This window comes from Dasypus novemcinctus, chromosome 17 (genome assembly GCF_030445035.2).
Source record: "Dasypus novemcinctus isolate mDasNov1 chromosome 17, mDasNov1.1.hap2, whole genome shotgun sequence".
NCBI lineage: Eukaryota > Metazoa > Chordata > Mammalia > Cingulata > Dasypodidae > Dasypus > Dasypus novemcinctus.
Window position 1 is genome coordinate 81,871,261 of NC_080689.1, and position 25,548 is coordinate 81,896,808.

Consider the following 25,548-nt stretch of genomic DNA (forward strand, 5'->3'; position numbering starts at 1 on the left):
TTCTATTAAGTATATGAATCCTTTTCTGACATTTGTTGACTTACTAGCTCTAATCTTTAATTTATCATAGTCTGCCTTTAAGTGATATTTGATTCCCTGCTTTCATTTCTTTTGGGCATGTACCTAGTAATGGGATTGCCAGGTCATATAATTCTGTCCTTAACTTTCTGAGGAACCATCAAACTGTCCTCCACAGAGACTGCACCATTTTATATGATCACCAACAATGAATGTTCCTATTACTCCTCATCATCTCCAACTCTTCTAATTTTCCACTTTTCTTTAAATAACCTTTCTAATGTATATGAAGTGGTTTCTCATTGTGGTTTTGATTTGCCTTTATATGATGGCTAATGATGTTGAGGATCTTTTTATGAGCTTTATGGCCATCTGTATATCCTTTTTGGCAAAATGTGCAAGTCTTTTATCATTTTTTAATTGGGGTTGTCTCCTTCTTATTGTTGAGATGTAGTATTTCTTTATATATTCTAGATATGAGATCTTTATTGCATGTGGTTACCAAATCTTTTCTCCAATTGAGTAGGTTGTCTTTCCCTTTCAAGATAATGTCCTTTAATTCACAATGAGTGTTAACTTTTAGGAGGACACATTTATCTCTTTTTTCTTTTGTTGCTTGCACTTTGAGTGCAAAGTCTGAAAAATCTATGCCTAGCAAAAGATCCTGAAGACACTCATCTATTTTTTTTCTAGGAGATTAAAAAATATATATTTATTTATCTATCTATTTATTTGTTTACTTATACCCCTTCGCTATTGTTTGCATTGGCTTTTGGCTCTCTCTATCTCTCATTGCGTGCTTTCTGTGTCTGCTCATCTTCTTTTCAAGAGGCACCAGGAACAAAAACGGGACCTCCCATGTGGCACCCAATGGATTGAGCCACCTCCACTCCCTTTATGTTGTGTCTCTCATTGTGTTTCCTCATTGTGTCCTCGTTGTATAATTTTGTTGCATCATCTTGTTGAGTCAACTCAATGTGCCAGCCCATCACGTCAGCTCACTGTCTTGTTCATCTTCTTTAGCAGGCTCTGGGAACTGAACCTGCAACCGTCCATTTGGTGGGCAAGTGCCCAACTTCTAGGAGATTTAGAGTCCTATTTCTTATATTTAGGTCTTTTATTCATTTTGAGTTAATTTTTAAAAACTTTTTAAAATTGAAATATATCACTCATACATAAACATATGTAAACAATGAATGTATAGTAGTTGTGAACTTAAAAAACAAACATATAACATCAAACAAACATATATAACATCTGACCCTACCACCAATACCTTGTATTGTTTTTAAACCTTTTTAACCATTGGTTAAAGAACATTGGCAAAATATTACTACTAAACAAAGTGTTTTTCCCCTAACCAATCCGCTTATTATTACTTTTTTATTATCTATATATGAACATACATAAACAATTAAGTGTGTATTAAAAGTTGTGAACTTACAAAGCAAACATGCATAACATCATACAGGGGTCCCATACATCGACCCTCCACCAACACCTTGTATTGTTATGAGACATTTGTTGCAAACTATGAAAGAACACTGTCAAAATTGGAGGAATCACACTACCTGACTTCAAAACATACTACAAAGATACAGTAGTGAAAACAGCATTGAATAATTTTCTTAAAGAACACTTAAAAATAAGCAAATCAGTATATATTGTTAATTTTATAAAGAATAAGTATTCAATATTGTTAAAATAATGTATATTCAATATCAACATGTTCACATATTTATTTTATGATATAAATAAATACTGTTTAAAATATAATATATAGTATTTTATATGGTAAATGACCTTATTAAATTAACAGTAGTTTTCTGTATTTAAAAAAATGATATTTGCATGTTGATGGGAATGATGCTAAGAAAGGGGAACATTGATAGTTCAGAGAGTGGTGGATATAATGAGCAATATCCTTGAGCAGATGAGAGGGATGTGGTCTGAGGGTCTGGCCTCACATAGGAGGGCTGCCTGCTCATCTACAATAACTGGAAGGAAGGCAGAGCAGAGGGACATAGGCATCCCTGGATCACAGGGTATGTGGGAGGGACTTGTGGACTTATTCCTTTTTTTTAACATTTAAAAAATTTATTTATTTATTTTTTCTTTAGTTAGGCTAGTAATTTATTCAGGTATGGAAGGAAGAGAAATGAAAGAAAATAACAGATCATGAGTCCTAGGTAGAAAGGAAGGGGCTGAAAAGTGATAAAGTGGGCTAATTTACAGACTACAATTTCCCATTATGGATTATAAATGCCCAAGTTTGACATGAGTATTGGGACAGGGCATAGGCAAGAGAGCAAGAGATCTGCCTGCTTTTAAACCATTAATTATTCCACCCCTTTGCTAATGGCAGGGCAGGAGTTCCAGCTGTTGCTGTTTTGATTGATTAACCCACTCATCAATCCCCCAGGAAGTCCCAATTATAAAGTGCTTGGGGAATATTGGGGCTTCTCCTGGCTTCGGGAGGAAATCTTCTGAGTGGCAGAATCTCATGTGTGTGGTTGTTGATGTCCATGTGGACTCGGCCAGGTTCCAGATCCATCTATTGATTCCCAGTCTTACTAGCCAGCTTCATTCCTCCCTCAGTGAGTTTACTCCTTTATTCTTAATGGGCTTGTTCCTCTTATTGCTTATTTTTACACAGGAATCAGGAAATAAGGCAATTGCCTTGTAGTTAGGACAGGGAAGAGATGTTAGAACTTGAAAGATAATAAAAAGAAAGAGTAGAGGGTGAAGGGTCCAGGGAAATGAAGAAGGATTGTGAGGTAAGACTCAGTGCCCTTATGAGGTGAGTGATTATGAATTTAAAGTGAGGCAAGTTAGAACGAATCTCCCGCCACAGAGACATGGATACAGGCATGTGAAGTGTTGTGTTTTTGCTATGGGTAGGGTCTTCCTGGATAAAGATAATGAAATTCAGGAAGGGAAAGTGATTTCTTCATGTGCATAAGGGAATCGTTAAGCAGGATCATAGAATTTAATCTGGGTAAGGAGGGAAATGAGAATAGGAGGTATTTAGGGAAACTGAAAATCTATTTTTTAAAATATATTGTTCAGAAAAAGTAAATTCTGGGAAACGGACTTTGGCCCAGTGGTTAGGGCGTCCGTCTACCATATGGGAGGTCCGCGGTTCAAGCCCCGGGCCTCCTCGACCCGTGTGGAGCTGGCCATGCGCAGTGCTGATGCACGCAAGGAGTGTCGTGCCACGCAAGGGTGTCCCCTGCGTGGGGGAGCCCCCACGCGCAAGGAGTGCACCCGTGAGGAAAGCCGCCCAGCGTGAAAAGAAAGTGCAGCCTGCCCAAGAATGGCGCCGCCCACACTTCCTGTGCCACTGACGACAACAGAAGCGGACAAAGAAACAAAAGCAGACAAAGAAACAAGACGCAACAAATAGACACCAAGAACAGACAACCAGGGGAGGGGGGGAAATTAAATAAATAAATAAATCTTTAAAAAAAAAGAAAAAGTAAATTCATAATTTTCACATGAATATAAAAAATTTGTGTTGAAAATTTCATTTTACTCATATGATATGAGGGAACCAGAAAGAGATTATAACTTGTTCAAAGGAAAAGTCAACACAGCACAGATCCATATGGTGTACAGGAATGTAAAGATGAATTGCAAATGGAGATAAAATAGTTTTTTATAAAAAAAATTATGTGTTTTTAAAATTTTTAAAATTCATACTGAAGAGGAAAGTTCCTACATTGCAAAGGGTTAGAGTGATTCAATTTGATTTTATCTTATGCCTGAAGAGTTCTTCCCCTCTCAATTTTTAAAAATCAGATCTACTGCTTCATATTTTTTAAACAAATCTATTTTACTGATACATATTAATAAAGCATACAATTCATCCAAATTGTACAATCAATAGTATTGGCATAATTACAGAATTGTGTGTTCATCACTTCGATCATTATTAGAGCATTTATAGACTCTAATAATGATTGCTAGCTGAGTTTGCAGGAAACCTCAGGTTCAGGCAGAGCTTGGTGCACAACAAGGACTCTGGAGATGCCATGGCTTACTTTGCCCTTTCCTAGAGATCCTGAGAAGTAGCTGGGGGCAGTTAACCCCACTCAACTCTCCCATGCGCTGGGTCCTATCTCTCTTCCTACAAAAGTCAGAGGACCTGGAGGTAGATTGGGAGCCCATCTCCCTAAGCACCAGGAGCTGCAGTGAGGCACTACTGCATCATGTCATCCAGGGACGTCTGTGCCCACCACAGGGGTGCTGTGAGCATGCCCATCCCATTAGGAGGGCAAGGAGGGAAGGCAGCAATGGGCACCACCTTGAGGGATCCACTTCAGCTTCCTGAATGAGAAAAGCAAGTCAGGAGAAAAGAGCTGTGGTTCCTGCACTGTACACCTAATGCCTGGGAGAGGAAATCTCAGAGAAGCAGGGTAAGAGTGGATGCAGAGATATTATTTGTTTATTGTCTGTCCCTCCCAGTAAAACGAAAGCTTTATGAGGTCAGGGCTTCTGTTTTATTTGTTCCTAAGCTTATATCCTAAGTTTAGAAGTGTTCCTGATGTTCTTTGCATAAGTCTAAAAATACCATTAATTTTGGGTGGGAGTAAATGAATAACCTGTTCTATGACACCTTAGGAGCTGAAACCATTTTACCTATTATCAGTAGGTAGAGGGCTTGCAGTTTAGGTTACTGATCACTTTGTTATTTGACAAACTGACCTAAAGGACAGTGCTAAGAGTGACATCTAAGCATCTTGTTGCTCATTTTCAGAGACAACATTTGCTGTGAGGGTAATGCAGAGGTCTGATTCTGTATAAAATGAAGAACTGGAGAGGAGTTAGCCGCAATTCTTCTGGGATTCAGGTCTCAACCAGCATATGAACACTTCAAAGACATAAGACTCTTAGAGATATATTTAATAGGTATATTTAAAATTATAGGTTCGCATAAAGGATTAGAAGAATCATGAGTAGTTAGTTGTATTATAAATGAGTATAGCTTTGTTATATTGGAGAAGTAGATTATCATGAATTACCAAATAAGGCCCACCAAAGAGGTGGTGCTCATGAGGCTGTGTTCCTTGCCTTTGGTTTGAAGTCTTGTCTTTTGTGATGGTTAGATTCATGTGTCAGCTTGTCCAGGTAATGGCACCCACTTGTTTGTTGAAGCAAGAACTGGCCTAATTGTTACTGTGTAGGTTTAAATCATCAGTAAGTTGTAAGCAGTCTGAAGAGAGAATGTCTCTACTTCAGCCTGCCCAATTCTCCTGGGAAATACATCAAAAACTTCCCTTGGAATTTCCAGCTTGCCGTGCTTTACAGAATTTGGATGTGTGCATCACAACAGTCAGGTAAGACAATTTTATAAAATCCTGTAATATTTTTAGGTTGGTGCATATGGATTTTGGTTTCAGACTGTGAATTTTAGATCATTATAACTAGGCTCAAACACATCTTTCTTAATCAAAATAGGAATCATTACAATCAACACATTTTTATTTATTCCTGTAGCACAAAAATCTGTGCTTTGGAAATTGACAAACTCTTGGAAAGCATTTTCTGCATCCTGCTGGTTATGGAAGCATTTTCTCTGCCAAAAGTTGTTGAGAAGCTTGAGGAGCTGGTAGTCAATTGGCAAGAAGTCAGTGAATAAGGCAGATGAGGCAAAAGGTCGTAGCCCAATTCATTCAACTTTTGAAGCATTGGTTGTGTGACGTGCAGTTGGGCGCTGTCATGGAGAAGAATCGGGCCCTTTCTGTTGACCAGTGCTGGCTACAGGCATTGCAGGTTTCATTGCATCTCATGGATTTGCTGAGTACAGTTCTCAGGTATAATGGTTTTACCAGGATTCATAATGCTGTAGTGGATCAGACTGGTATCAGATGACCAAACACTGACCAAGACCTTTTTTTGGTGCAAGTTTTGCTTTGGGAAGTGCTTGGACTTCTTCTTGGTCCAGCAACTCAGGGGGTTGTCATTGGTTGTATAAAATCCACTTTTTGTCCCATGTCATAATCTGATCAAGAAATGATTTGTTTTTGTAAAAAGAAAGAGAAGATGACACTTCAACAATTTTTTTTTGATTTTCAGTCAGCTCATGGAGGCACCCACTTATCAAGCTTTTTCACCTTTCCAATTTGCTTAAAATGCCATAGAAGGGTCGATGTTGAGTGATTCAGCAACTTTGGGGGCAGTTGTCAAAGGATCAGCTTCGACGATTGCTCTCAATTGGTTGTTGTCAACTTCTGGTGGCTGGGCACTATGCTCCTCATCTTCCAGGCTCTTATCTCCTTTGCAAAACTTCTTGACCCACCACTGCACTGTACATTAGTTTGGAGATCCTGAACAAGTGCGTTGTTGATGATGTGAGTTGTCTCTGCTGCTTTATGACCCATTTTGAACTCAAATAAGAAAATTGCTCAAATTTGCTTTTTGTCTCGCATCATTTCCATAGTCTAAAATAAATATAAAATAAACATCAATTAATAAGTCAATGGCAAAAAAAAGTGAGAAATGCACATTAAAACAATGTATTACATAATTACATTTATTTAACAATGTATGCCAATTTCAAATAGCAATTTCAACAATGATTCCAACATCCTGAAAATGTCGACATAGGAACATGTTTTTCCCTCTCCCTCCTTTCAGATACTCCTGTGTACACTGCCTCCATATCAAAGAGAAAATTTCTTCCATTGCTAGAATCTCATCTATAGTAGAATAACAGTAAGCCTGCTCTAGTCCATCATTCATTCTCTAATCCTAAGGATTCTTGGATGGTTATGCCCACTCTGTCTCCAATTAACAGTGGGATTAGATTCCATAGGGCATATGGATAGGACTATCATGCTTGTAGGTGCAGACTCTCTTTGTTCCTTGAAATGTTCATTGTCCATCATCATCTCCTTGTTACTTGTCCTGGGTGAGTCCAATAACCTTGAAAGTAGGTGCTGGTAACTGATGAGATAAACAGTTACAACTGGCACATGGACAGTCCAAAGATTTGTCCCTTGGGCATATACTTATCAGCTCTAGTACTAACTCTAGATTCAAATAGAAGAGCCATGTTTAGGGAAATGGAGTCCATCTCTGTCACACTCGGGAGTATAAATTCCAAACTCGGGCTCAGTGACAGGGCACCAAACTGCTGAGCTGTTTTCCCTGCTGTTAGTGTCTGGATGTCTCCAGGGACCTCAGGTGCTCTGCTATTTAAGGCAATATTTACTTGGGCTGTCAATGAGATCCTGCAGAAATGTGCATAAGCATAACCTCTGGAATGACCTCCCAACTCACTTTGAAGTCTCTTAACCATATAAACTCATTTTAACCTTCCCCCTTTTTTGTCAAGGTCTTTTTCCAGTTACATTGTTAGTTGGTGCTCGGTAGTAACCCTCACTGCCAGGGAGGCTCACCCCTGTGAGTCGTGTCCTACATTGGAGGTAAGTAATGCTTTGTATGCTGAGTGTGGCTTAGAGAAAGGCCACATTTGAGCCATGAGGAAGATCTTAATGATTTCTTTTTGACAAAGATTAGAAGATACCAAAAGTATAACTTGCACTAAAGGTTTTTTGAAATTTACAGTATGATATGAGGGCTAACCTCATTGAAACCATAACACACATCAGGGGCAGAATACTAGCATCTGTATTTCAGGGAAACTTTTACTTTAATAGCACTATTCCAAACACCAATTTACCACATGTATCTGCTGAGGATGTATTTAAATATCTCTGACATGTGAGATTTCATTTAGATAAAATGGGGGTTCTTCTAAATTAATTTTGCTTACCTTTAATTATATGTTTTTTTTGTGCATGTATGAAATATAAAATGACTGTTTTTTTCTCCACTAGAAAAAGAATGGTTTCACAAACATTTCAATGATGTGTCTTTTCCATCAGTGACCTCAGATGCTTCCATTACAAAATAGTTTAATTCCAATACTGATTTCATTTTTCATCCTATTTTTAGTAACTTTCTAGATGAACCTGCTTGTGGTGGCAATCCTCGAGTTTGGCCATGACATTTCACTGAGCCACTTCCTGTCCCTACAGTCCATCATGCAGCCAAGCCACCAGGACCTGGAGGGCGCCCTCTGACCTACAGCCTCCCCAGGAGGATGAAGTGTGCACCTGGCAGCTAAAGGCCTGCCAGGAGTCCATGTCCCCCACTGTGCCACCTGGTAAGCCTGCCCACCTGTGGGACCCTAGAGAAAGAATCCAGCATCAAGCCCTTAGGATGTGCTGCTCAGGTGTGACGCTGACTCTGAAGCAGTGTCCCCAACCCTGGGGAGCCTTTTTCAAAGGCAGGTACTTCTGGGACTGACCCTGCCTGGCACCTGGGGTCGCTGTGGCCATGGCACGTGCACCACCTCTGGTGGGCCTGGGCCACACCTGGACAATGTGGATGCCTGCACAATCGCACCAGCGACCCCAAGGATGTCTTCTTCAAAGTTCTGGAGGCTGGGGTCCAAAATCCAGGTGTATGGAGGGCCGGTCAGTCGAGGCTGTGAGGAGAGCCCCTCCACGCCCGGAGGCTCCCAGTCCTGGGTGGTTCCACTCTTGGGGGCACCTGCCTCTCTGCCCATCTTCACACCACCCTCCTCCATGGCTCCGAGTCTCCACGTCCCCTCCTTAGAAAGACACCAGCCCCTGGATTTGCTCCCCTATTCTAGTACGGCCTCATCTTCATCTAACTAACTCCATCTACAGTGACCCAATTTCACATTCTGAGGTTCTGGGTGTGTATCAATTCTGGGGGAAAGGGGAGAGAAAAAGCTTCTGAAGATTCATTCTGCTGGAGGCCCAATGTCTCCTATTATTAATACTATTGCAAATTCAGTAAAAACTTTAATATTGAAGACAAATGTTCGATGTGCGTGGTAACGATAGGACAGATTTTCGCAAAGGAGATGTGGTGGTAAGAATAATTTTCTTTCCAATTTAAGAATGCAAATATGATGAGATTTTCTTTTATTTGATTTTCATAGAAACTTCTTCATACATCAATCTATGAAACCTGTGTTATTCTATTCACACAAAGAGAAACCATGGTGATCAAAATTTACAAATGTTTATATAAATAAGTATTATAATACGTATGTATTAAATATATATATATATGTCTAAGTTCAGATATCTGTACACAAATGCACACACAGAGTACCTGAATAGGGACTTAGACAATTTGATATTGAATAAAAACAAAATAATCCATTCCCCACCTTCTCTCTTTGCTTATTATAGGTTAATTTCCAAAAATTTTTGAGCCTTTGTTGAAATACATAAAGTAACCAAGGTGTTTTCTATATTAATGAATATTTTGTAAAGAAATCATGTAAAATTTTCTGAAATCTTATTCAAAACTCGTTGGGAATCTTTATTTCCTTTATTCAAAAAAGTGGGAAATTTCAGCTTGTACTTTTTAGCTAGATCCAATTAGTAAATGTATAGTTTTCAATCAGGTTGTTATTAAAATATAGAAGAGACAAGAGTAAACAGGGTGGACTCAAGCTATGAATTTTGAAATTCTCTGATTGCAAGTTTGAATATTTGGGCTGACAACTCAAGTAGATCTTCTTTCAGTTTGTTGGGTGTGAATTATTTGGCACCACAATAGAGCTGCCAGTTTCTAGAGTCATTCACTTTCTGTATGCTGACCCACATGGATTTCTGAAAAATCCCTGCATTTCTGCTGCATAATTTTTTGGATGCCATGGAAATGCCTAAGTAAGATGAGTGAATGCTCATTTATCTTATTAAAACGGTTAAGGGTGATTATGCACATGACTTGGGAAAGGAAAATCAAGAGGACAACTTGACTGTTCTTGAGAAAATCCAATTTAAGAAAGAATCTGAACAGAATACATAGATCTAGAAATGTATTCCATTAAACCTATTCTTGGCCATGAACCCCTGGGAAAAACTTTTTGCCTACCAGTGGGACACATACCCTGGTTGAAGAGTTTGCTCTAAAGTAGGTTTGTTTGGACAAAAGGATCCAATGAGATCAGTAAAACCAGGAGTCAAAAATCAATATTTCAAGTTGTGCAGCTCTCACTTGCAAAGTGAGATGCTGAATGTTTGGAGTAGTGTTTTATTGTCACTGCAGATGAGGTCTGGCTTTAGAGTAGGATTATCTTACATGACCTCATCTTTTCAGACCTAACATGGTTAAATACAATGTTCACTCAGCTATACTGAGATAGCTCTCCTTGTGTTTTGTTAAATAAGTTTTTATTTTTGAACTATTTTACATTCGTATGTAAGTTGTAGAAGTTGTTCAGAGAGTTCCCACACAAACTTTCCCACTTCCCCTTAATGTTACCATCTTTCATTATCACGGTACATTTGTCAAACTAAGAAATTTACATTGTTATGAATTTAGTAACTATACTCCAGACTTCTTTCAGATATATCTAATTTTTTACTCCTATCCTCTCCCCCTTCCAAATTCCAATCGAGGACACCACATACATGTTTTTTTGCCATGAATCTGTTGCAGGAATATCATGTGACATTTACTGAGAAATGTCTTGGTCCCTGCTAATGCATTGTTCCCATTTTCAGGGAATAGTATAATATTTTATTCTGTACATGAATATTCTATGCATTTGGCAACAAGCCTCATCATTTCAAGTTTAAAGATTAATTTTGCCTTCATATTAAAAATTTGCTAACACATTACTTTCATCCATTCATGCCCAAACTAACTGAGCACATTCACTGGGACCCTGCATCTATACTGGGGAATAAGAATTCCTTTGATACTGTAGAATTGTTTGAGAACCATGAATCATGTTAGATCTGGCTGCATATGAATCCTGCCTCATATATCGATAAGCCTGATTTCATGTCTGCAATAGCAGCACTTGACTTGACTGCCCCCTGGTAAGTTCATGAGGTAGTGTGAGCTGTGCCCAGAAAATGTTCTTGCTAAGTTGATTTTATGTACAATTAATTGAGATTTTTTTGTTCATTTGAGCAACAGGAGTATAGAAAATTAAATAAAACATGTAGGATTGTAAATTCTAAATAAATGGAAGCGTAGGACACTTATCTCTTAGATCAAGAAAAAATGCTTCAATCCCATGTTGTCACATGTAGAAGGAATGAGTCATCCACATTTAGGAATCTGAAACATTCCAGAGTCTTAAGCAAATGTGAAGACAGCAGCTTGGTTCAGGTCTACCTGGGATGTCCCCAGTTGACTGCCCTCTTACCAACAGCCCTGTCTAGAATTTCTTCAGTTGTCATAGATCATGGCCATGGACACAGAGGGGACAGTTCCTCACCACCTTCAAAGCTACTTCTGCTCTTACCTGTATTTTCATAGCACAGTATTGAGCTCTAATCCTGTGGACCTGGTAACACATCAGGAAATCATCTGTGGGTAAAAGGGACATAAAGCTCACCACATTTCATGAGAAGAGACATGTGTCAGGTTCCTACATGGTTATATAAGGCTGCCTTCTGTCCAGAGCACAGAGTTCTCTTCGAAGCTCATGGGGTTTGGCAGAATCAGTTCCTCAGGTGGCAGTGCTGAGATCTCATGTCCTTGCTGGCTGTCAGCTCTCTCCTCCTAGAGCCTGCCCACGTTCCTTGATACATGGCCCCCTGATCTCCACAGTCAACTTCAGATGTATTCTTCCATTTCAAATACTAATTATTTATGAATTTCCCTAAGCTCTTTGTCTGCGACCGTTATAGCAGGATTTAATGGACCCTCCTTCTTAAAGTCAACAGTTTTAATGATATCTGGAAAATCGCATCACAGCAGTACCTGAACAGTGTTTCAAAAACTGAGAGAAGTCCTCACTGGTAGGAGTCCTCAGGCTTTTTTAGAATTCTACTTAACACAATGTGTTCTTTTTAAATCATTTACCAAGGATTGATTGGGCCTAAATCAGATCTATGGCATTGGGGGAGCATTTAGAAAATTTCACTTTTTAAAATCATTATATGACAGAAAAGCTAGTTTCCCATCTGCACTGAAATGTTAGTGACTCCCACTGTGTCTGCATCTTTGCAGTGCTATTGCTTGTAAAATGACCCAGAAGTACCCACTAAAATGAAAAATTAATTCTAACTCTTGTTCCATGGATTCTCATAGTACATAAACTAAGCTTCAAACATTTCATCTTGTTTATTTTCCCCTTGGATTATGCCCGTCCTTCTTTCACACTGTTTCATTTGTCTCTCTTAATTATCCAGGATCATCTTTTCCCAAGTCCTGTTCATTTTCTGAAGTGCTCTTCCCTGGGCTTTGAAGGACAGCCCCCTCTTCTATTCACTCATTAGGCCAACTGTCCCCTACTTGAAGACAATATTTTCTTACTCCACATTTTAGGTGGACCCCCCTGGGCCAGTTACCCTGCATGACACATCTGTTCTTTTTGGCTAGAACGGCACTTTCTTTCTTTCTTCCTGTTCTTCTTTATTTTCTTTTAAATTTTACATTAAAAAAATATGAGGTTCCCCATATAGTCCCCACCCCACCCACGCCACCCCTCCCACATCAACAACCTCTTCTATCATTGCAGCACATCCATTGCACCTGGTGAATACATTCTGGGGCACTGCTGCAGCACATGGACAGTGGTCCACACTGTAGTCCACACTCTCCCCCAGTCCACCCAGTGGGCCATGACAGGACATACAACGTCCAGCATCCATCCCTGCAGCACCACCTAGGACAACTCCAAATCCTGAAAATTCCCCCACATGGTATCTCTTCTTACCTCTCCCGACCATCAGCAGCTACCGTGGCCACCTTCTCCACATCACTACTACAATTTCTTCCCTTACTAATCACAATAGTTCCCCAGCAGAACACCAGTAAAGTCCACTCTAATCCATACTCTGTTCCTCCATCTTGTGGACCTGGGATGGCTATGTCCAGTCCCCCTCTACATCAAGAGGAATTTTAGAATCCACATGGGTGATGGATGCAATTCTCCTGCTTGCAGCTGTAGGCACTCTTGGCTTCCATGTGGTGGTTGACCCTCTTCACTTCCCTGACAGCTGGCCAGGGTAAGTCCAAGAAACCAGAGGATAGGAACTGCAAGTTTGCCGAAGCCCAGGGCCTGGCCGTCACATGGACAGTTCAGAGATTCAGATCTCCTGAGTATACACCAACCTAAACACCAACCACGGGTCTGGTAAAAGTAATAGAAGAGGCATCATTAGAAAGATTATATCTGAGTCCAACTCCATCACACTCAGGAACACAAACTCCAAAGTAGGGCCAACTGACATGGCCCTGAACTCCAGAGCCATCTGCCTTGACCATAGAACCTGTGGGTCGCTGCAGCCATCAGGAGAACCAGCACCTGGGTTTCCATCTACCTTGGCTGTGTCTGGTACCCTGCTGAGGCATGCATAAGCAGTACCCCCGATGACCTCCTGACTCTTTTTTGGAGACTCTTAGCCATATAAACTCACTTTTACTTTCCATGTCCCCCTTTTTAACCAAAGTCAAAAAGCAATTTTTAACACCTGATATTACATGTAGCCTGAGATATTCTGCTTGTCTGAGTTGACCTCTTTGTTCATGGTCTTTTTGTAGTTACATCATCAGCTGGTGCTTGGTAGTAATTCCCCAGTGCCACGGAGGCTCATTCGTGGGAGTCATGTCTCACGCTGGGGGGAATGCAATGCATCTACATGCTGAGTTTGGCTTAGAGAGTGGCCACATTTGAGCAACCTGGAAGCTCTCAGGTGATAATTCTTAGGCACCCCACAGCTATAGGCCTAGTTTATATTTCAGGCACACAGGCTCATAATCAGAGCCATCAGTATCAAGGGCTTATCACTCGACCATCCATCTTTATTGGTCTTTGCCATTGCATTGGGGGATTGTTGTTCCATTGGGGAATGTGATAGAGCTCCCCTGGTCAGGAATTCAGCACTCTCTTTTATGTTGTTTCCAACTGAAACCACTATGAAAATATCCAAACCTTTCTATGTACCCTGTATACATGCCCTGGAGAACTCCCTCCCAACTGTGTGCCCCTCACTAATGACACCCCACACAAGTGCTGCTCCCCCACCATGGTTGAACCTCTCTGTAGTCCAAAACTTCTTAAAAAAATGGAAGCCCAATATATTGCCAGGTTCCATTAATAGAAAAATGGAATATAGTGATGGGTTTAAAGGTTAGATATAGAATACATAGAAATTTAGAAAAATTAAATAAAGAAAAAATAAATTGGGGTATCAAAGAAATGAAAAAATGAAAAAGCTTTGTTTTAGACATTTTGCTTGTCATCACTGCTACAGGTGTTGCCCTTTATGTACAGTGGCAAGGCAATTTCTTCCATTTCTTCCTCAGTGTCTACTTCCTTTCTTTATTTTTTTCTCCCATGATTATTAAGTTTCTCTTGACATAAGCTTTAGGTCACAGTAATTCACATATACAATATATGATACTCCCACATATCCAACATCAAACCCTTTATCCCTTCCCCAACAGTGATCTTTACATGTTCATATTATTTTTGCTGCAGCTAATGTACAGATATTGAAACGATAGCTTTCAAACATGGTTCCATTTGGGTTTACAACATGGTTTATATTTTAGAGTAAACGATTTTCTAAATTTTTAGTTGTCTTATGTTTTACATTATGGTTTACATTTTAGCCTATAGACTTTTATTATTTTTGGTGTAATTTAACATAACTGATATCCATCTTGGCATGATCCTGTGGAACACTTCCATTGCCCCACAGTTACCCTGATTCCATGTATTCAACACCTCTTTCCCCTTCCCCTCAGGGCCCACCATGACAATCAATCTTCATTACTTGAGGGAACATATTCAGAGATACTTGCAAATATGTTAAGGGCTTGACATACTTGACTGCCCTAACCTATTGGGAACTGCCGATTCTCTCAAGAGATACAATTCCCTCTGTTTGAGAACATCAGTCCTCCCCAGGATGTGGGTATACCTTCACTCTCATTGTATGGATCTGCACCCAATGATATCCAATATGACAAAATGAGCATTCACACACTCCCCAGAAGCTTGCCTTGTGTCAGATGCTCCCCCACTTAAGCATCCCAAACAGGCAACTTTCCGTATTACATTCTCTAAAGAGTTTTCTCTGCACCACAATTTCAACCACATACCTGACAGTCTCGCATGATCACCCTCTCCCCAATTTCTTGGGTAATCTGACCCATCCTCCCATCACTACCGCCCCTAAAACCCACGCAGCCCCACCCAAAGTTATCTCTATGCCCTCATATTATTCCTTCCTTGTACAAATACTTACCTCCAGCTTATCATAGATTTCACCCAAGTAGCTGTCAGCTCACAATCTTTCTCTACCATCCAACTACCTTAAAGTTTATCATCCAGTCTCTAGCTCTCTGAGACAGCTTGGTTTACTTATTTCATATCAGAGAGGTCATGTAGTATTTGTCCTTCAATGCCTGGGTTGCTTCACTCAACATAGAGTTTTCAAGATTCATCCATATTATCACACGTGTTGGTACTGTACTTGTTCTTATAGCTGAGTATTATTCCATTGAATATATATACCACATTTTATTTATCCATTCTTCTGATAATGGGCATTTGGGTTGATTGCAACTTTTTTTTTTTTATTTATTTTTTATTTTTTTATTTTTTATTGACTTTGTAATAATATTACATTAAAAATATATATGTGAGGTCCCATTCAACCCCACCCCCCCACCCCCCCCTCTTCCCCCCCTCAACAACACTCGTTCCCATCATCATGACACATCCATTGGATTTGGTAAGTACATCTTTGGGCACCTCTGCACCTCATATACATTGGTTCACATCATGGCCCATACTCTCCTCTATTCCATCAAGTGGGCCCTGTGAGGATTTACAGTGTCCGGTGATTACCTCTGAAGCACCATCCAGGGCAGCTCCATGTCCCGAAGACGCCTCCACCTCTCATCTCTTCCTGCCTTTCCCCATACCCTTTGTCCATTCTGTCCACTTTTCCCAATCCAATGCCACCTCTTCTATGTGGACATTGGATTGGTTGTGTCCATTGCACCTCTATGTCAAGAGGAGGCTCAGATTCCACATGGATGCTGGATGCAATCCTCACATTTTCAGTTGTAATCACTCTAGGCTCCATGGTGTGGTGGTTGTCCTTCTTCAACTCCATCTTAGCTGAGTGTGGTAAGTCCAATAAATCAGATTGTAGGTGCTGGAGTCTGTTGAGGCTCAGGATCTGGCTATCACATTGTCAGTCCAGAGATTCAAATCCCCTAAATATATCTTAAACCCCAACATTAACTGCACCTCCAGCACATTAGCATGAAAGTCTTATGAAGGGAGATCCCATCTGAGTCCAGATTCATCACACATAAACACCATTTCCAAAGAGGGGCCATCTGCCCTGGTAGTTAACCCCATCGGCCATGACCATAACTCCCATGGGTCTCTTTAGCCCTCAAAGGAACCAATATCTGGGGGTTGTATCTGCTTTATCTGTCTCTCTGACTCTGCTCAGTTGTGCATGAGGGCAAACCTTCTGCCAGCCTCCAGACTCTTTTTTAGAAACTCGTAGCCATATAAACTCATTTCTCCTTTCCATTTCCCCCTTACTTTAGGTCAAACAGCATTTTAAAGTCATGGTATTTTATGTAGACATGGATATTCTGCTGATCCGTGATTGTAACTTTTTGCAATAGTGAATAGTGCTACTATGCACACTGATGTGCATATATCTTTTTGTGTCCTTGTTTTCAGATCTTCTGGGTATATACCGAGCAGTGGAATTGCTGGGTCATTTGGCAAATCTATATCTAGTTTTTTGAGAATCTGCCAATTTGTCCTCCAGAATGGCTGAATTCTTCTGTATTCCCACCAGCAGTGGATGAGTGTTCCCATTCTTCCACATCCTCTCAAACAATTGTGGTCTTCTGATTTTTTGATAGCTGCCAGTCTTATGGGAGTAAGATGGATCTTGTTGTTTTGATTTGCATTGCCCTAATAGCTAGGGATTTTGAGTATTTTTTCACGTGTTTTTTAGTCATTTGTGTATCATCTTTGGAGAAGTGTCTGTTTAAATCTTTTCCCCATTTTTTAAATAGGCTGTTTGTCTTTTTATTTTCAAGATATAGGAATTCTTTATATATGCAAGATATAAATCTCCTATCAGATATATGGTTACCAAATATTTTCTCCCATTGTGTAGGCTCTCTTTTCACTTTCCTGACAAACTTCTTTGAGGTGCAGAAGGCTTTAATTTTGAGGAAGTTCCATTTATCTATTTGTTCTTTTGCTGCTTGGGCTTTTGGTGTGATGTTCATGAAGCCGTTTCCTATTACAAGGTCCTGTAGATGCTTCTCTATTTTGCATTCCAAGGTCTTTATTGTCTTGCAGCTTATATTTAGGTCCTTGATCCATCTTCAGTTGATTTTGTATAAGGTCTAAGTTGGTAATCCTCTTTCATTCTTTTACATATGGATATCCAGTTCTCCAGGCACCATTTGTTGAAGAGGCCATTCTCTCCCAGTCGAGAGTGTTTGGTGGCCTTGTAAAATACCATATGGATATATGTATATGGATCTATATCAAAACTCTCAATTCAGTTCCATTGGTCACTGTGTCTATCCTTGTGTCAATACCATGCTGTTTTTACTAATTTAGCTTGGAGTAGTGTGATTCCTCCAATTTCATTTTTCTTTTTCAATATGTCTTTGGCTATTCAGGGCCTCTTTCCTTTCCAAATAAATTTCATAGTTAGTTTCTCTAGTTCATTAAAGAATGATGTGTCTATTTTGGGGGGGGGTTTACATTGAATATGTAGATCAGTTTTGTTTGGACATCTTAATAATATTTAGTCTTCCTATCCATGAACAGGAATATTCTTCCATTTATTTAGGTCTTCTTTGATTTCCTTGAACAGTGTTGTGTAGTTTTCTGTGTATAAGTCTTTAACCTCTTTAGTTAAATGTATTCCTAGGTATTTGATTTTTTTAAATTTACTGTTGTGAATGGAATTTGATTCCTGATTTCCTCCTCAGATTGCTCATTATTGGTGTACCGAAATGCTACTGATTTCTGTGCATTTTTCTTGTAACCTGTGACTTTACTGAAATCATTTATGAGTTCTAGAAGCTCTGTTGTAGACTTCTCAGGGTTTTCTATGTATAGGTTCATGTCATCTGCAAATAGTGAAATTTTGACTTCTTCCTTTCCAACTTAGATGCCTTTTATGTCTGGTTCTTGCCTCAGTGCTGGAGCAAGTACCTCTAAGACTATGTTAAATAGCAGGGGCAACAGTGGGCATCCTTGTCTTGTTCCTGATCTTATGGGGAGAGATTTTTAGGATTTCACCATTGTAGATGATAGCTGTGGGTTTTTCATATATACTCTATCATGTTCAGAAAATTTCCTTCTACTCCATTTTGCAATGCTTTTATCAAGAAAGTGTACTGTATTTTGTCAAATGCTTTTTTTGCATCTATAGATATGACCACGTGATTTTTTCCCTTCAATCTGTTTATGTGGTGTATTACATTAATTGATTTTCTTATGTTGAACCATCCTTGCATATCAGGAATGAACCCGACTTGGTCAAAATTTGTTTAATGTGTGATTGAATACAATTAGCAAGTATTTTGTTCAGGATTTTAATGTCAAGGTTCATTAGAGAAATTGGTCTGTAATTTTCCTATCTTGTGGTGTCTTTGTTTGGCTTTGGTACTAGGGTAATGTTGGCATCATGGAATGAGTTAGGCAATTTCCTTCTGTTTCAATTTTTTTGGAAGAGTTTAAGCAAGATTGGTGTTAGTTCTTTCTGGAATGTTTAGTAGTTTTCACCTGTGAAGTCGTCTGGCCCATGGCTCTTTTTAGTTGGAAGGTTTTTAATGACTGATTCTCTCTCTCTACTTGTGATTGGTTTGTTGAGATTTTCAACTTCTTCTTTTGTCAATATAGGCTGCTAATGTGTTTCTAGGAATTTGTCCATTTCCTCTAAATCGTTGTTTTTGTTGGAATATAGTTTTTCAAAGTATCCTCTTATGATAGTCTTTATTTCTGTGGGATCAGTGGTGATATCTCCTTTCTCCTTTCTTATTTTCTGTATTTGCATCTTGTCTCTCTCTCTCTCTCTCTCTCTCTTTTTTTTTTTTGTTAATCTAGCTAAGCGTTTGTCAACTTTATTGATTTTCTCAAAGAACCAGCTCTTGGTTTTGTTTATGTTTTCAAGTGTTTTCTTATTTTCTATTTCATTTAGTTCTGCTGTGATCTTTGTTCTTTCTTTCTCTCTTCTTCCTTTGGGGTTAGTTTGTTGCTTTTTAACTATTTATTCCATGTGTGCATTTAGTTCTTCAACTTTAGGTCTTCTTTTTTGATGTATAAATTTATGGCTATAAATTTCCCTCTCAGTAATACTTTTACTGCATCCCATAAGTTTGAATATGTTGTATTATCATTTTCACTAGTTTCAAGGTAGTTTTTAATTTCTTTTGAGATTTTCTCCTTACCCCAGTGTTTTTCTAAGAGTGCATTGTTTAACTTCCAAATCTCGGTGCCAAACCTGGGTCTATGGCCTTTGCAGATTTCCAGTTTCTTTCCACTGTTGTCAGAGAAATTATTTTGTATGATTTCTACCATTCTGAATTCACTGAGACTTTTTCTGTGGCTTAGCATGTGGTCTATCTTGGAGAATGATCCATGTGCACTTGAGAAGAATGTATATCCTGCTGTATTTGGGTGTAATGTTCTGTATATGTCTATTAGGTCCAGCTCCTCTAATGTATTGTTTAAAGTCTTTGTTTCTTCATTGATTCTGTTTTGAGATGTTCTGTCCAAAGTTGATATTGGTTTATTAAAGTCCCCCACTATAATTGTAGAGGCATCTATTCATTCACTTCATTTTTCCAGTGTTTGCTTCACATATTTGGAGGCACCCTTGTTAGGAGCATAAATGTTTATGATTGTTCTTTCTTCTTGAAAGATTATCCCTTTCACAAATTTGTCATGCCCATCTTTGTCTCTCACAATTGTTTTGCATTTAAACTCTATTTTGCCTGATATTAATATAGCTACTCCTGCCCTTTTTTTTGTTATTGTTTGCTTGTAAGATTGTTTTCCAGCCATTCACTTTCAACCTCCTTGAATGCCTGGGTCTAAGATATGTTTCTTGCAGACAACATATAGATGGGTCATGTTTCCTTTTCCAATCTTCCAGTTTGAGTCACTTGACAGGTGAGTTTAATCCTTTGACATTCGGTTTATTACTTTCAAAGAATTGCTGATATTAGCCATATTTTCTTTGGATTTGTGTTTGTCATATTCTGTTTGATTTTCTTTTTCTGTTTTTGTCTTTTTAGTTCTTACACTCTCCTCCAACTCTGTCTCTCCTGTTTTTTTCTTTCTTCCTGCAGAACTCCTTTAGTATTTCTTGAAGGGCAGGATTCTTGTTGGCATACTCTCTTAGTTTCTGTTTATCTGCAAATGCTTTGAACTCTCCATCAATTTTGAATGCTAGCTTTCTGAATAGAGCATTTTTGGTTGGAAATATTTTTCTTTTCATACCTTGACTATGTGATACCACTGTTTTCTTACCTCCATGGTTTCAGATGAGAAATCAGCACTTAATCTTATAGAGCCTCCTTTGTATGTGATGGTTCTCTTTTGTCTTGCTGCTTTTAGTATTTTCTCTTTGTCTTGAGCATTGGATAACTTGAAAAGTATATGTCTTGGGGTAGGCCTGTTGGGATTTATGCTGTTTGGGGTGTGTTGTGCTTCCTGGACATGTACATCCATCTCCGTCAATAGGTTTGGGAAGTTTTTAGCCATTATTTCCTCTAACACCCTTCTGTCCCCTTTCCCTTCTCTTCTCCTTCTGGGATGCCTATAATATATATGTTTGCATGTTTTGCATTGTCATTCAGGTCCGTAAGCCCCTGCTGGATTTTTTCTATCTTTTTATCGACCAGTCTACTATCTGTTTGATTTCAGATGTACTGTCTTCCACATCACATAATCTATTCTCTGCCTCTTTGAGTCTGTTGTTATTTGCTGTGTGTTTTTGATTTCTTGAATTGTGCTGTTCATCACTATCATATCCGTTGTATTTTTGTGTGTGATTGCAATTTCTTCTGTATTCTCTCCAGTTGTTTTCTTCATATTCTTAGTCTCTTCCTTCACCTCATCAAATTGGTCCCTAATATATGTTTTGAGATCTTTAATTACTTGTTCAATATTCTCCTCCTTTTCCTGGTTTTTAGTTTGTTCATTGGATTGAGGCATGTTTTCCTGATTATTGGTTTGGTTTTTAGTTTTTTGTTGCTGTCTGGTCATCATTTTATCTTGACAAGTTTAGTCAGTTGCTTAACTTCTTTGTTTTATTTGGAGTTTAATTCGTTGTTGTTTTTGCGTGCGTGTTAAGTCTTCTTATTCTATTTACTTGTTTTTGGCTAAGTTCACTTGAAGGAAAATATTAGGGCCAGAGAAAGCAAAAGGAGTAAAAAAAGAAAATGAATAATAGTAGTATAGATAGTAAATATTAACAGAGAAACCATGTGAGATATAGGAGAATGGATATTAGACTCATGTAAGGTATGTAGAGTTATAACGGTAAGAAAAGTAGAGTAGATAAAAATCTGAATATGGGGAGGAATACAGTGTGAATTAAAAGGCCTGTGTGTTCAGGAGAGAGGGAAAGAGAAAAGATGACAACAATATAAAGAGTGAATAAAAGGCAGAAAGTAGTACAAAGGTATTAGTAATAAAAAGTCAAAAAAATAGGGGGGCTAAGAAAGTGAGGTGTAAGGTAAGAGAAACAATCAATGATGGGGGATAGAAAGATGTATGGGAAACGGAATCGTGTTGGTGGCTGAAATCAATTCACACAGAAAAGAGTAAATGGAGGATGAGTAAATACAGAAAATGTGAAGCCCTCCCCGCAGCACCTAATGTAAGAAGAATAAGAAAGCAGAGAAAGAGAAAAAAAGGGACAAAAGTGAGTGGGAAAGTAAGCAGGAAAAAGAAAAAGAAAAAGAAAGAAAAAATAAAAAAGGGCCTTGGGGGGATAAAGAGGAAGGAAGAACAAGGAAAAACCAATCAAATACCAGGGAAAGTTTCAAGCAAGGAATCCTATTTGTAGTTAAATAAAAACCTTAGGGATCTGACGTCCCCTCTTTTCTCCCTTCCTCACTTCCCTCTCTCCCAGGCAGCAGGAAAGCTGCCTGAGAGGTCTGGTAGGAGATTCAAGTGGGTCCTTGTTGAATCAGCTCCTCACGGAAAACAATACTCTTAATTTCCAGAGAGAGAGCACCCACACCTCACCAGGAAACCCAAGTATGGTATTGGAGACTTGGAAAGCACCTCCTACAGTCCCTCCCCTTTAGGTGTGCTATGAGAGGTCTAGTGATTTTCTGACTCCACTTTCTCCCAGGCCAAGTTTCCTATCCCAGGGTATTTGGGTGAATCTGGCTTTCTCAGCAGATTCGCCACTCCTCTCTTCTCAGACTCTCCCCAAGTCAACCAGTATGCTCCAAGTGCAAGAAAAGAAAAAAAGACAAGAAAAAAGGGGAGGGAGGAACACCAGAAAATCGAACCCACACTAGCCAGGCCCCCTTACTTCATCCCCCACCAAATCCCTCCCACCCATGGAGTCAGTCTAAAACCGGAGGTGTAGGACAATCCGGGACCTCCGGGAGCGCTGGACTTGGGAAAGGGAAGTCCGGGACTCTGCAGACCCAGGGCACGTAGGTCCGTGGAACACGGCCCATGGGGGCTCAGGGGACACGGACCTGGGGATCACACATGCGGGGACCACGGGGTGCAGGATCGCCACCGCACAACCCCACATCCTGTTTTATGATCCTGTCATCCATGATGACTTTAAATTTTTGAATGTGTGTAAGAATGGGAAAGAAATTATATTGCACTGATGCAGGAAACCTATCAATTAAATAGTAGAAATTATATTGCACTGATGCAGGGAACCTATCAAGTAGTAGAAATTTGAGCAAAATAAGCGAACTTAAGAATGTATATGAAATGCAACTTCATTGAAGAGGAGGAAATAAAACACATTTGTAAACACGAATACGTGGTGGATGAAGAACAGGGTGGATTGTTGATGAGAAGGAATGCCCTCCCTGATGATGTGGGCATCTGCAGCACCATTCCTGAATGCTGGGAAGGGTCCCTCTCCTAAGGTAAAGTGCTCATAAGGAGACAAACTACAGGAAATGAACTCATTAATTAGAATTAGAACAATACATGCCTTAGGATATTCCCCATCGAGGAAAACCTCTTAGAAGCTTTGGAAAAAGTCTGCAGGAAAAATTATAGTCATGATAGTGGAAGAATTTTTTATTCATATAATTGTGAAAGTGTCCTAAATTTTCTCTTACCTCTGACTGTTCGTGCAGAGGGTTGATCCTGAAATGGACCAAGTTCACATGGCCCTACCTTTCCTGAGTAACAGCTTAGCTCAGAGGAGGAAATCTCAAAGAAGCAGGTCAGTAATGGCTGCAGAAATGTTACTTGTTTATTGTGTAGCCTCCCAGTAAAACGAATCATCCTACTTGTTCATAATTTAATGTCCTATGCCTAGAAGTGTTCATGATATTGTTATCTGCATAGTTCTAAAAGTATCATTATTGTTGGGTAGGAATAAATGAAGAAGAGCTCTATCAGAGCTTGGGAGCTGAAGCCATTTTACGTATGACCACTAGGTGGAGGTGTTACACTTCAAGTCTGCTAATCAGGACATTAGTGATTTTAGAAAGTGGTCTACTTAAATGATAGTCCTAAGGGTGACTTGTAAATATTTGATGACTCCTTTCTGGGAGTAATATTATATTAAGGGCAATATAAGCACTTGTTTTGGATAGATTGAGGTTCCTTTGGGATGTTAAAATTTAGAATAGACTTAGATAGATACACAATACGTGCACTATATCTTAATCTGTCTAATGGTATGAGTATATTCCACCTAGGCTTTGGCACCATATTTATAACATTTAATTAAGTTTTGATATTACACTTACAGGTGCATGTATTTAATTACAAATTCCTTTTGTTTTGAAGATGGGTGCAGTTGATTTGAAAGAGTACAATTGTGAATAAAATATTTCATTTTCCGAATTGTGCTGAATAGTGTTGAAAGTTGCCGTGTTAAGTTGATTTATCGCCTTTTGCAGGCTTTTAGCTACATTTCCTGTGGTCATGATATTTTTATCTCTTTCCATTATTGTCTTTACAACTCACTGAACAGGTACGTTTGACTTTATACTCTCTATTGATTTGCATATGCTCCTCAGGGACTTGGTTGTCTGCTCAGAGCTCTATTAATGCAGTTTCCCTGGAGATGGGGCCTGAGTGCATCAGCCGGTGAGCAAGATGATGTCACATTCCCAACTGCTGTTATTCCTGGTGCTCTGGGCCTCAGGTGAAGTGTTTAGAAGAGTATTATCTTTATGAATATGGAGAATGGTTTTAACATGCAGAGTGAGCAAACCACTTCATCCAAAGCAGATCTGAATATATATGACAAATAAGAAAACCTAAATTTAGATACATATTTTATACATATGTGATTGAATGTATGATCAATGTTCTTTTCTGGTTGCAGGTGTCAGTGGGGACATCGTGATGACCCAGTCTCCAGGCTCTGTGGCTGCATCTGCAGGAGAGACCGTCACCCTCAAGTGCAAGGCCAGTCAGAGTGTTAGCAGCTACTTAGCCTGGTACCACCAGAAACCAGGCCAGGCTCCTAAACTGCTCATCTATGCTGCATCCACCCGGCCATCTGGGGTCCCTGATCGATTCAGTGGCAGTGGGTCCGGGACAGATTACACTCTCACCATCAGCAGATTCCAGCCTGAAGATCTGGGAGATTATTACTGTCAGCAGTATAACAACCATCCTCACACAGTGCTTCAGCCCCGAACACAAACCTCCTCCCCAGGGCTGTAGGGCAGTGAGTCCTGCATTACCAGCTGCTTCCTCTTCAAATAGACTTGAATATGTTTGCTTCCTCCATCTGTCTGAGAAACCACACCCTTTAGGGGACTGTACCATAGAAATCTTTTTTTCACTTGGTGAGATCAAGGGTGAATTGACCCTCTAGGGTGGGGTCTTTTAAACTTTACACCCTGATGGATTGATTCTGTCTTAATTGTACCTCCTTAATGTTTAAAAATTCATGGTCTTCTTTCCTTATCCCTTCCATCTTCTATTTCCCCCATCATCCTCCTACTCTGGTCCTTCCCAAGATTAAATCCTTGATCCTTCATATGCAAAATTCCCCCTATGGGAGGTCATTTTCCTCCCTTACACATTTCCTTCACTGGACCCTTTGCCATCCAAGCCTTTCTTTTCATTGTCACAAAAGATGATTTGATTTGTTACACTACCTCTTTTTTTTTATTTAGGTAACTATTTTCATTTCTTTTTGCCATCAAATAGTAACTGTGGGTGCCTTAATATACTAGGTTATAAGGGATGATGCTCAGTCAATGACATATGATGCTTAGGTTATAAGGGATGATGCTCAGCCAATGACATATGTTGATTTC

The 25,548-nt window shown here is 39.4% G+C and overlaps 1 gene segment (V, D, J or C); it reads left to right on the plus strand.

Moving 5' to 3' along the window:
* Positions 1-24,332: 24,332 nt before the first annotated feature.
* LOC105746668 (immunoglobulin kappa variable 3-20-like) lies at positions 24,333-24,946 on the plus strand. The segment is given in 2 exon segments: positions 24,333-24,419; positions 24,603-24,946. Coding segments are annotated over 2 exon segments (393 nt in total).
* The last annotated feature ends 602 nt before the right edge of the window (positions 24,947-25,548 follow it).